This window comes from Poecilia latipinna, unplaced genomic scaffold, assembly GCF_001443285.1.
Source record: "Poecilia latipinna isolate Pla-1442-1.1 unplaced genomic scaffold, P_latipinna-1.0 Scaffold3753, whole genome shotgun sequence".
NCBI classification, from domain to species: Eukaryota; Metazoa; Chordata; class Actinopteri; order Cyprinodontiformes; family Poeciliidae; genus Poecilia; species Poecilia latipinna.
Window position 1 is genome coordinate 1 of NW_015116369.1, and position 11,846 is coordinate 11,846.

Below are 11,846 nucleotides of genomic sequence, written 5' to 3' on the forward strand. Positions count from 1 at the left end.
TATCTATATAAGTTCAGTCCATTTATCTAGAACATTGATTAATATATTTGATGTATATTTGATTATACTTATTCCTGATTATTTGATCAAGCATTTAACAGAATTGTTATTTCACTGCTGGTTACTGTGTTATGTTTTATGGGGTAAAATATGTAGAACTGCCTTGTTGCTGAAATGTGCTCTAATAATAAACTTGACTTGCTCACTGATTCCTTATTGCCACTGAAACAAAGTAATCCCATTCTGACCCAGAGGTTTGATTGTTTTTACTTTTACAATTATCATTATTTACAGTAATACAAATAAGTAATAGTAATAACGGGCTCAATGGAAGAGCATATTTTGTACAATAACATTTCAAACAATTGGCAAAAAACAGACTTCAGTGAGCAGCTTGATCATTTCTGCTGTACAAATGATAAAAACACTGGGAATTTTTTTTATGTCTTTATTGAAAGATTCTTTCATAAACACATCCAAACAGAACACTGTAATAAATAGTGAAACGGTGTCCTTTCAAAAAGCATACTTAGCTTAGCTTAGCTTAGGTTAAACCAACTCTAGCAGCTAGTGGCAAAAAGGTAGACTACAGCTCAGAAAGTGCAAAGAGGCGAGTTCACTCCAATCTTTGGGGGGTGGGGGGCATTTATCATAAACAGTCTTAAAAATAATGCTTACTTCAGAATGAGTTCCTCTCCAGCAGCAGGTGTGGCTAGAACATCACTTCAGTTTCTCATCTTTCTCTCCAGCAAAAACTGTTTCTAACCTAACAGAGTTACTACAGGGAATGGTATCTGTCTTTTCAAAAGGGACAGATCTCATATACAGGATAAGTACACTTGGATAAGAGAAGGAAAACGTTATTTTGTGTGGATATTTAAAATCTTAATATTAGCCTTTTCTATAGAAAACTTTTCAGTCTAACCTAATGGGCACTTCAATATAGTTTTGTGGTGATCTGTGTAGTTATTTTTGACGTTTTCTTTGTTTAGTCCTGTTCCTGTCCCGTCTTCCCTGTTGATTGCTTCCCAAGTGTGTCTAGTTCCCCGATTACCCTCCCTGTGTATTTAAGTCCACCTGTTGTCTTTGTTCCTATTGTTCGTCGTGTGTTCTGCCGTCTGCCAGATTCTTGTGTTCCTGAGCTTTTTTAATTAAATCAACTTTTACAATGACTACCTGGGCCTTCCTGCATTATTCCTCACCACCCTCACCTCAAATCATGACAAGTTTGGGCCAACATTGCCTAAAAATATGGACCTCTATGCTTAATTTGTAATTAAACAGAAGAAACTTTTGTTTAGTTTGCGACTTCAGATGCAGCGTAATCAGATGCATATTAATTAAATTAGAAGACATTAATTAGCTTCAGCAGATTAGGCCAAAAACCTGCTTTGGTTTTGCTCAAAACCAAAGCAGATAATGAGCTGACTTTTTTCCAAGGATGGAAGAGACTGCTCTTCTCTGCATTAGATGGTCAAGGAGCGGCTGCTGAAAATATGACAGCTGGCAGTTTTCAGCATAATCATAAACATAATGGTAAGAGTTTCGACTACACTGAAGAAGCTTTGGGGAGCCAAAAAGTGTTTAGGAAGAAGTGGTGATGACACCAGAGCAGAGCTTGATCAACAGTGGCAGCAGATGGGTTTGAGGGCATGCGCAGTGAGGTGAACACTTTGCAATAACTTGTGGCAACAAGAACAGCAAGAAGTTACTTCTGTTTGAGAACAACAAAAAGGACAAACTGGAATTCTGCAGGAATTACAAGGATGGAGCCGTTGTCTCCGATGTCCTGCGGACCGTAGGACATGTGGACATTAGTTTGTCTGGAGAAGAAAGTGAGGATTAAAACGGCTCCAGTTTTCCACCAATGGAATCCATCTGTGAGGTTTCTCTTCCTGAACAATACCATGAAGACAAAGTGGGAGCAAAATGTCTTCTGAAACTGGTGAATATAAAAAACTTTGAGCTGTGGGACTGGAGAGGAAGTGGTTTGAATGTTTTATAACCGAGATTAAATTATTTCTTAAACTTCTGTCCACTCCTGCAAAGTACCCACAGAAAATAAGCTGATTGCATGTTAAATTATCATAAAACTGATCTGAATTGATAAGGTTTTCAGAGTCTGATTATGCATAAAGAACCAGATTTGGCCAAAACAGATCTGGTCTGAAAAACAGCTCAGAGGGTTTGGAAAGTCCAACTTCTACAAGGCAGCTTTAACAAAAAGGAAGGAAACTTGGCACCAAACTCAATACAGGTCAGAGAAAAAGTCTGTTTGGTATGGATACTGCAGTCTGTCTGCATTAGTATAAAACATACAGTGATAACACGAAACCTGAAGACAACACCAGTGAGGTTTCCTTTAGAGGGTTCATGTTCCTCATCAGGGAAGAATGACCAGGCCAACGCTGACTCAGCATTAAGAACCTGAACTGACTAATCAGCCTTAGAATTTAACACCAGAGACACCACAGCACTGCACAGTTCACAGCTGTGCTACCATGCATGAGGGCTGTGTGAGTGATGTGAAGCATGCAGGCAGGAGCTGAGCACAGCAGCTTTTATTGGGGGACTGAGGAAGAAGATGAGGAAGAGGAGGAGGACTGGGTTAGATGAGTGTCTTCAGCTCTTCATCTGTCAGCTGATTGACCACCATAATCTTTGTCAGTTGCTCAGCATATTTCTCTTGGTCCTGCATGAAATGTGGGATGCGGACCTTCTCCATCTGAGCCAGAGGTGTCAGACGATCCACGTCTTCAAATGACACCTGCAGGCAGCAGAGACTAAAGTTAAACCTCTTCAGACCGGCTGCTCTGATCAGATACATGCTTACCTCCCTCACAAGAAAAAAAAACAAAAAAACAACAGAGCTTTCAGACATCACTTGTTACATAATATGTATTGTTTCATCATTATTGCATTGGGTCCTTTGAAGCAGGAGAGCGTGGCGTGTTCCTCCATGGAGGTGGTTATGTAAGCTCTTTGCTTTTCTAGACATGCAGCCATCCTGAGCACAGACGCCTCGTTTAATGTGACTGCGTGTCACGAAGGATAGCTCTCTACAGATACAGTTCACTGATGATGAACTGGAAGAGAAGTGACAGGATCTAAAAGAGCCAAAGAGCCCCAAAATAATACGGCTGTAAAGGAGCACAAAGAAGATATTCAGCTTTTTACAAACAAATCTGCTGCTTTACCATCTTAAACCCTCCTCTGTCTTCACACACACATGGAGTTTAGATGGAAGCATTGTGTATTTTCCAGCCACAGAGTGCCATTTTGTAACACAAGTTACTTGTGATACAATGTACAGTGTTGTTATAAAAACACTATACATATCAAACATGAAGAAATTTGACATTGCGATTTTGATGCCTTTAAATTGGGCCTCTGTCTCTTTAAGAAGCTCCTGTTCATTCAGGTACTCTGCTTCAACACAACAATGCTCATCTATTATTCTTTTTACAGCCATTCTCAGGAGCTGTGGACTGCAGATCTGAACAGGAACTTTGGGTAAACAGGTGGAGCTCTGTGAGTGAAGTAGTTCATTCACCTCCATCAGGAGAGATTCGAGGATTCATCAAACATGCATGAAAAAAAAAAAAAAATCAAAGAAACGCATTATATGTATATTTTTATAAGGGAATAACATTATAACATGATAGAACGCTCAAAAAAGTTGGACTCTGTGCGTACTAGTCAATTTGTTTTACACCAAATCTTCTCATCCATGTTTTTATGGACCTTACTCTGTGAACTGGTGCTCAGTCATGTCAGAACTGGAGGATGTAGTCCTCAAATTGTTCCCACAAGACCAAGATAAAAAAGTCTAATGCCTTAAGGAGTTCAACTCCTGAGAAACAGACCATCACCATAATCCTCCCTCCACCAAACCTTTACACTTGACCTAGTGAAACCAGGCAAATGTCATTCAGAGTCCAAAATAACAAATGTTTCCCAAAGGAAGTGATGCAAACATGTAAAATGGATATGCAAAGACAGTGAAATCCCACTGGAACTCTGATTCACTGAACTAGGCATTGGAGCTCAGTCTGGGTTTTATTACCCACCGTTGTCACAATACTACTTGGAATTTAACAGAAATTCAGTTTCTTCTTCTCCTTTTGAAGAATGAAATTGGATACCAGTAGAGATGCTACATTCCCTCCAAGGACTGACCATAAGAAAACAGATGAAGTCAAATACATGAAAAGAAAGGCTGAATATAAATACCCCAAATGGGACACTAGTCATCAGTGACGGTTGGATTAGAAGCTATCTTTCCATTGATTATAAAATTAAAATTGTACAAACTGGAATTATGAAAATAAATTTGATTAATGGAAACACAGTAATTTTGAAAGAAAAATTGCCATAAACAATGACATTGACATTCTGCAAAGTTTTAGAATTGTGGTCTTCCTATAGTTTTAGCAATGGCAGCAGAGGGAGAGAACTAAACTGTTCAGTCCATGTTTACCACACAGCCGCCTCGTTCAGATCAGCACTTCTCTGTTCGCAGTGGAGGATGGTTGTTTACAGCGCAGACAATTTCTGGAAAACTTCTTAGCATGAAACTGGTGCATTACAGGTAAACATTAGCAACTGGGTAAAAATTAAAACTTCAACAGAGTCAATGCCTCCAGCAACCAATCGTTTCTCATGAGTGGAATCCTATTTGCTCTGTACGAAGCAAACAAGGGGCTGGTCTTTTCCAGACTAGTGTAAATCAGATTGATGGACTCAAATCTGTTTTTTTGTGACAAAATAACTTTTTTGCCAGAGAAGGTTTGACCCTGGGGATCATAATATACTCCAGGACTTTGAGCAGTAGACTTCATATTGCTCACCTTTCCCAGAGCCATCAGCATTGGGAAGTTTATCTTGTCTCTGTATCTCAGGATCTGCAGTATGCCCTCCAGATAAACCTGGTCTTTACTGAAGCACCCTTCAGGATTAGAGGTCAGAAAAGACCAGTCATGTTTTTTCATAGATCAGTCCTGAGCACGTCAGGTCAGCTGGTTCCACATACCTGGCATAGCTGTGTTGGTCTGGCCTCTCTTGGCACGGACACAATAGTCCCAGCGTGTTTGTGGGTCCTGAACAAAGCGTCCCAGGTTGCGGAAGAGCTGAGTGAAGGACGTGTGCCTGGCCTGATAGACGGTATAATAGAGCAGCGCGGCACGCCACAGAGTGGGGTCCTTCCTGAACAGAACGCTGTGGATGCTGGCCAGGCCCTCCTCTGTTGGGTTCAGAGGCTTCAGGTTGTGCTTCCTCCTCCCCATGCTGCTGCCCCATGGCTGCTGGCAGTTGTTGAGGCCTCGGAAGTAATGAGTGCCTGACACAGAGAGAACACTTCACATAGCTGTAGTTCAGTTAGAATTCAACCTGAATTTATTTCTGCCATTATCAATATTCTTTTCTTGATGTTTGTTCATTTTTTGTCGAGCTGTTGCAGGTTTGGTTTTCCCTCTGGTTTTGGATGCTGTGGATGGAGTTTTGCTCCTCCTTTTTTTTTATTTTGGAAAGTTATTTAATGCATAACCGTTGCAACAAGCTCTAGCTTGTAAAAACAATCTCCTCTAGTTTTTACAAGCTTGAGGATTTGATTAGCATTTTAAACACTCAAATAGTACCTGAACTCAGCATTGCTGACCTTGGGATTTGGGCTCATCTGGGACCCAAATTCCAGAGGAGCTGAAAAGGAGGAGAGTAGAGACAAAAAGAGGAAGTCCAACCATCTCTTTGGTCAGTTATAACAATCAAGAATCAAATAAGAGAACCCCAGCATCAGACTCCAAGACGGACTGCAACGAGAGATCCCTCCTGCCCACAGCATCACCATACAGTCGTGGCCAAAAGTTTTGAGAATGACACAAATATTATATTTTCACATGATCTGCTGCCCTCTGGTTTTCATGTGTGTATGTCAGACGTTTTCATCACATACAGAAATACAATTGCAATCATATTGAGTAACAAAAGCTTTTATTGACAGAATGAGTTAATGCAGCAAGTCAATATTTGCAGTGTTGACCCCTCTTCTTCAGGACTTCTGCAGTTCTCCTTGACATGCTCTCAATCAACTTCTGGACCAAATCCTGACTGATAGCAGTCCATTCTTGCACAATCAATGTTTGCATTTTGTCAGGAATTCCTGACAACACTAAGGAATGCTATAAATAACAAGCAATGTAATAAAACGCCACATAATGGGACGTTTGCGCCGCGCTCTGGTTTGAAGCTGTAAAGGAAACATCGTGGTCGGGTTACGTACCAGAGAACTTCAAACTTATCAGTCTTTATGATCAACTTTTTGGTTGACCCTGGAGCCTTTTTGGCAACAATGGAACCTCTCCTTGAAGTTCTTGACAATGCGATAGATGGTTGACTGAGGTGCAATCTTTCAAGCTGCGATACTCTTCCCTGTTAGGCCATTTTTGTGCAGTACAATGATGATTGCACGTGTTTCTTTGGAGGTAACCATGGTTCACAGAAGAGAAACAATGATGCCAAGCACCAGCCTCTTTTTAAAGTGTCCAGTGGTGTCATTCTTACTTAATCATGACAGATTGATCTCCAGCCCTGTCCTCATCAACACTCATCAACACCCACACCTGTGTTAATGGAGCAATCACTGAAACGATGTTAGCTGGTCCTTTTAAGGCAGGGCTGCAATGAAGTTGAAATGTGTTTTGGGGCATAAAGTTCATTTTCTAGGTGAATATTGACTTTGCAATTAATTGCTGTTAAGCTGATCACTCTTTATAACATTCTGGAGTATATGCAAATTACCATTATAAAAACTGAAGCAGTAGACTTTGTAAATATTAACATTTGAATCATTCTCAAAACTTTTGGCCGTGACTGTACACAACCACTCCTTCAATATACTCGGATTATATGAGTTACATGATGATATAGAAACATATCATCATCAAACATCATTTAATTTTTCTTTGGGACAAATAAAGTATTTGTGAATTAAATTTTACTAAGGGAAACCAGATTAATGAAAGCTACAAACAAATGCACACCATAATGTTATTCATGAGATCCGAAATTCAGAAGTTGTAATGAAACTAAATGTTACAAAAAGGGGGTGTGAATACTTCTGCAATGTGTCATATTACAGACTCTCAGAAAGAACCTGTTGCATGTTTTGATGAAAGCAGATAGAGGACGTGTGTGTCAGAGCCAATGAACCCACCGATCTCATGCCTCAGCATGCCCTCCAGCCAGTGCTCCCGCGCACTGGATGTGTTGATGGTCATAGTGGGCTGACCGTTCACCATCGTCATCGAGGCTCTGGACAGTAAGTCATCTGTCACCTGGACTACAATCTGTCAGCAGAACAAATCATTATGATGAAGCAACACGGCGTTGAATAAGCTGATGGTTTGTTATGTATATTTTATCCATTTGAACTATGTCTGAAATTGTGTTCTGAGTTGATAGCTGCCCAAATTCTCTGTAGGTTAGTCTTCTCTCTGCTCCTTTTCATTCTGAATTTCTTTTCATTGTTACATGAACTGTTTATATTTACTATTGAGGAAATAAATAAAAAATAAAATAAAATGAAATGAAACTTGTGTGGGTATGGCAACAAAAGAGGCTCTGGTCCAGGGGTCAACATTTTCTTTCGTCAGGCCCTGGTTATGTTTCTATGTGAACAGTGTTCAGCAGTGGATTATGAACATATGATGTAACATAAATTAGTTTAATTCTATCAATTCTGCTTCAGAAAAGCAAACTGAGGGATGATGTTGGAAAAGTGGACAAATCTGAAACCTGTTCCCCCGGACTAACTTCAGGGGTGTGATCTGCTTTGTGCTGTACTGTAATATTAATGCACTCAAACAAAGGAAAGACTTCGCAGGCCGAGCGAGGCCAGGGGAAAATCCAACACCCAACTGCCTTCTCTCAGAGAATCCAGCTGGTTTGGATCCAAACTGGAGTCAGTATGAGAGAAGTGAGCAGCCTGCTCTCCTCCTACCTCACCCACACAGCCTTCCTTCTCCATGTATCTCTTCACGTTGATCCAGATCCGACTCCTGGGGAGCAGGTTCCCACCGGTGACTTGCTCAAATATCTCATAGCTGCCGTATCTCTTCAAGGCCAGCTCCATGATGTTCACTGCCTGCAACAGAAGAGACCCTCAGGAACTCTCTTTGAAACCTCAGAGATGGTGACACGATGTTATGTTAACTGTCGACACATGTTGCTTTGCTGTTGTCTCCATAGTAATAACATTATAACATGATGGAAAGCTCAAAAAGGCTAATTTTACCCAATACTGCCCCTTTAAAAAAACAAAAATTTAGAAAATCAGGGCCAATTTGTTGGTGCACCCAAATCTGTGTGAATGGAAAGAACCAGATGAAGCCGACATTTAAAAGTGTGTATTGAACATTTTGACCATTATGATTATGGATCCATTAATGTTTTCAGTGACCGTATTTTCATCCCTGTGGTTTGTGATTTTCCCATTGTTGACATTTTTCTTAGAGTTGTAGTTTCAAAGTTTTATTCCTAGTTGAATCAAAATGTAGTCAACAGGTCAATAACTGGGAGCACAGAAGATGGTCTGTTTGAAGGACAAACCTGGAAGAAAGCGTGTTAGAAGCTACAGAAGACCTGAGACTACAGGCTTTAACTAGACTTCATCTGAACTGACGACATTGAGACAGTGAGACAGAGGCCCAAATTCAAGGCGATAAATTACAAAGTAAAATTTCATTTATACAATTTTTATAACTGAAGGTAACATTGTTACTTGATTGTGCTATTAAATGGAACTAAGTGTCTGGAGAACACAGAAATACTCCCTCTTCATCCAACCTGAGCTTTAGTCGCTTTGCAAAGAATCAACAAAACATGTCTATAAACGTAGAGAGAGAGAGATCCCAGAAGAGGCTCAGAGGGGCTGAATACAAACACACACTTCTCATTTTCATTCCACTTTCCAACAAAGCACCACAGAAATCACACTAGATGTCTGCAGGAGGAAATGCAGCCTTACCTGAGCGAGGAACCTACTGGAGGCATGGTTATGGCGCGCCAGGAAACCTGCAGAGGCGGGGTTGCTGTACTCAAACTGGGGGTTGTAGCTGAAGTCAGACTTGAAGAACTTGTCCTTCTCTCTGTCAACATTGCACGGCTTGATGGCGGTGAAGATGCAGAGCTTCTTGGCGTTTTCCGCCTCCCGGGAGGTGGCTGCATTGTAGGGGGATGAGAGAGCAGGACGATAGGCGTTAAGGCTGGGGGTTTTCCTGAGCAGTGAAGCTGTGCGGGGGATCAGTCCCATCTTGCTGCCCACCACTGTGAGGCTCCGAGTCGGCTTCAGAAGATTGCAGTTGCTGTCCGAGTGGACACAGTTTGTCTGGACGGGCTTCTCACCTCCATCTGGACTACGGGTCTGTTTCTGAGCCAGGATCACGCGGTTTCTTTTGCTAAGCGCCAGCCCACCTTTCATCGAAGACTTCGGCTTCTTGCACTGGGACTCCTTCTCCTTCTGCTTCTTCTCCTCCTCTTCGGTTTGCAGCAGGAGGTCCTCGAGAGCAGGGGAAGGAATGGTTGCAAAGCACACCTGGGTTGGACTCACCACCCTATTGGCAGAGTTGAAGATGGACTTTTTAGACAAATCCACCTCTGGCCAGTGAAGTTGTTCTTCAAGAGGAGAGAGAGTAGAAAAGGAGGCAGATTATTCTGAGTCATGCCTGCTTCAGCATCACTCTGATGTGAAGCCAGTGCAAACCAGACACACTAATCCTCTTTTCAAGGAAAGATAAAATTAGATCAGTTCTGATAAGGAGCTGAAGCGACACAAAGCGCTGAAAACTTGACTTCCAGTCTGGTAAAAACACACTTTGTTACGCCTCAGGCAGCCACAGAACACGTACTCTGTGGTCAGACCGCCTGACTGCTGCTGCTCAGCTATGGGCTTTTCAGGATCAGGAGTCAGCGTCCTGACTTTTCACTGGAATTGATTCCCATTAAGCTTACAGAGGCTGGCAGTACAGAAAGAAGGGCTCTGCAATGTCTACTAAGACGATTCGGACACAACCAGAGAGAGCGCTCTGCGTTGGGTCTGCTGACGTCAGCTGCACACTGAGACACCAGGAGCAGCTTTACTGGTTCCAGCTGCCTCATCACCATTCCCTCACAGCTCAGCTGGCTCTCTGACCCATCAGAATGAGCTGCTGAGAGGTAACCCAAAAACCAGAACTATGACCTCAACCCTGCTGAAAATTGGTGAGCTCATTGCCAAAACTCACATCAATTTAAATGAATGGATTCTACCGATTGAGAAGTCAAATATCTAGCAGGTATCATACCAGAAGTTCGTTGATGGCTATTAACCCAAACAATGGTGATGATGTATGTGTGTAATCTTGTGCGGAGTGCAGAAAGGCCACACTAAATTCTAACGTGTGCATTGATTATTTTCTTAATCATCGCAGTTATTTATTGAAAAACAGAATGGAGGTAAACGATTTCTTCCATCCAAGCAATTATCAGCTGACTAAACCAACCACAGCCTGTCTGTGTGTCGTGAATCTTCAAGCTAACGCACGTGTGGGTTAAAACAGCTCGAACCAATTACTAGAAGTAATGAAGAGACTACAGCTGCTTTCAGGTTACCGCAACTATATATACTACGCATTTTATTCATGCTTAGCGGTTACGAAACACTTATTACATTACCTGTAACTTTAATGGACTCCAGCATCTTCTTCAACGTAAGATATTCGAAAGCGGTCGTGTAACAGTCAGCGGAATTAAGCCATTAACCCAGCTAAAAGCCACCAAAAACAAAACATGGGAAACCACGAGTCACGAGTGGAATGATATTTTTTCCAACAAGAACTGCAGTCGAGTTGATCTCCCTTGTACACCGAGCAGCAGTCACTCCTGTGACAGAGGAGTTAACGCATTCAGCTGCTCTGCTGTGGCTGAGTGGTTTCCATGGTATCATCTGCAACATCGGGAGACGTACGTCCTGCGATCATGGGAATTGTAGTCCTTCTAGGTAGGAGATTACTTTCATTTATAGTTGACATAACCGTCACCAGAGATCAGAACCCAGCAGACCATGAAGTCTGGTTCTGGTTACGAAGCTGAAGTTGGTTTCCGATTCCAGCTTGCGATTCGGGAAATGGCTAAAGGGCGATTCCACATAACTTTTCACAACCATCTTTAATCTACTCTTGTTAAAAAGCAAAAAAACAAAAAAACTACAACACCTAGACAGATCTTAGTGTTGCACTAAATCTGAAGAAGCCTCTGACTGAAGACACTCTTCCTTCCTAAGAAAGTCTCATGACAGTACAGGTTTGCTGAATCCGGTGTATGATGACATCATCAACTCCAATTCCATGGCAATAAACAAACTGCAAGGGGTCTTGATATCCTTGTCTGTTTATTCAGGTGGGGCAACAAAAGTCTCTCCAGGACCTTCATGTGGTGGAATGTCAGGGCTACAGGTCTATAGTCACTGATGACTGGTGGGTGAGTTATCTTCCGTTCTGGATTCAGTGTGGTACAGACCGCTGAAGATCTTTCCTTCCAAAAGCCATCACCATAACTCTTTGAGGAATTAATGAGTTACACCAACATTTAATTTCCCTTTGGGATTAATAAAGTGTTTTTGAATTAGAATTTAATTTGAATTTGAATTTAATGCTTCACTGCAACATTGATGAAAGACGAAATGACCTGAAACTCCAAGGTTCAGACTTAGATGTGGAGTTTTATTTCACAATTATTCAATAGAAAAAAAAAAAAAAAAAAAAAAAAAAAAAACAACAACAAAAAAAAAAAAAAAGAGTTGGTAAAAAAACTTT

At 41.4% G+C, this 11,846-nt stretch overlaps 1 protein-coding gene across 1 annotated transcript; it reads right to left on the reverse strand.

Moving 5' to 3' along the window:
- Positions 1-1,150: 1,150 nt before the first annotated feature.
- On the reverse strand, positions 1,151-10,997 carry matcap2 (microtubule associated tyrosine carboxypeptidase 2). The gene is made up of 7 exons (XM_015024664.1): positions 10,708-10,997; positions 9,023-9,669; positions 7,997-8,140; positions 7,211-7,343; positions 5,033-5,338; positions 4,851-4,948; positions 1,151-2,767 (listed from the first exon to the last, which is right to left on the reverse strand). The coding sequence occupies exons 1-7, from the start codon at positions 10,730-10,732 to the stop codon at positions 2,609-2,611; spliced, it is 1,512 nt and encodes a 503-aa protein (XP_014880150.1). The 5' UTR covers positions 10,733-10,997; the 3' UTR covers positions 1,151-2,608.
- Positions 10,998-11,846: the final 849 nt, after the last annotated feature.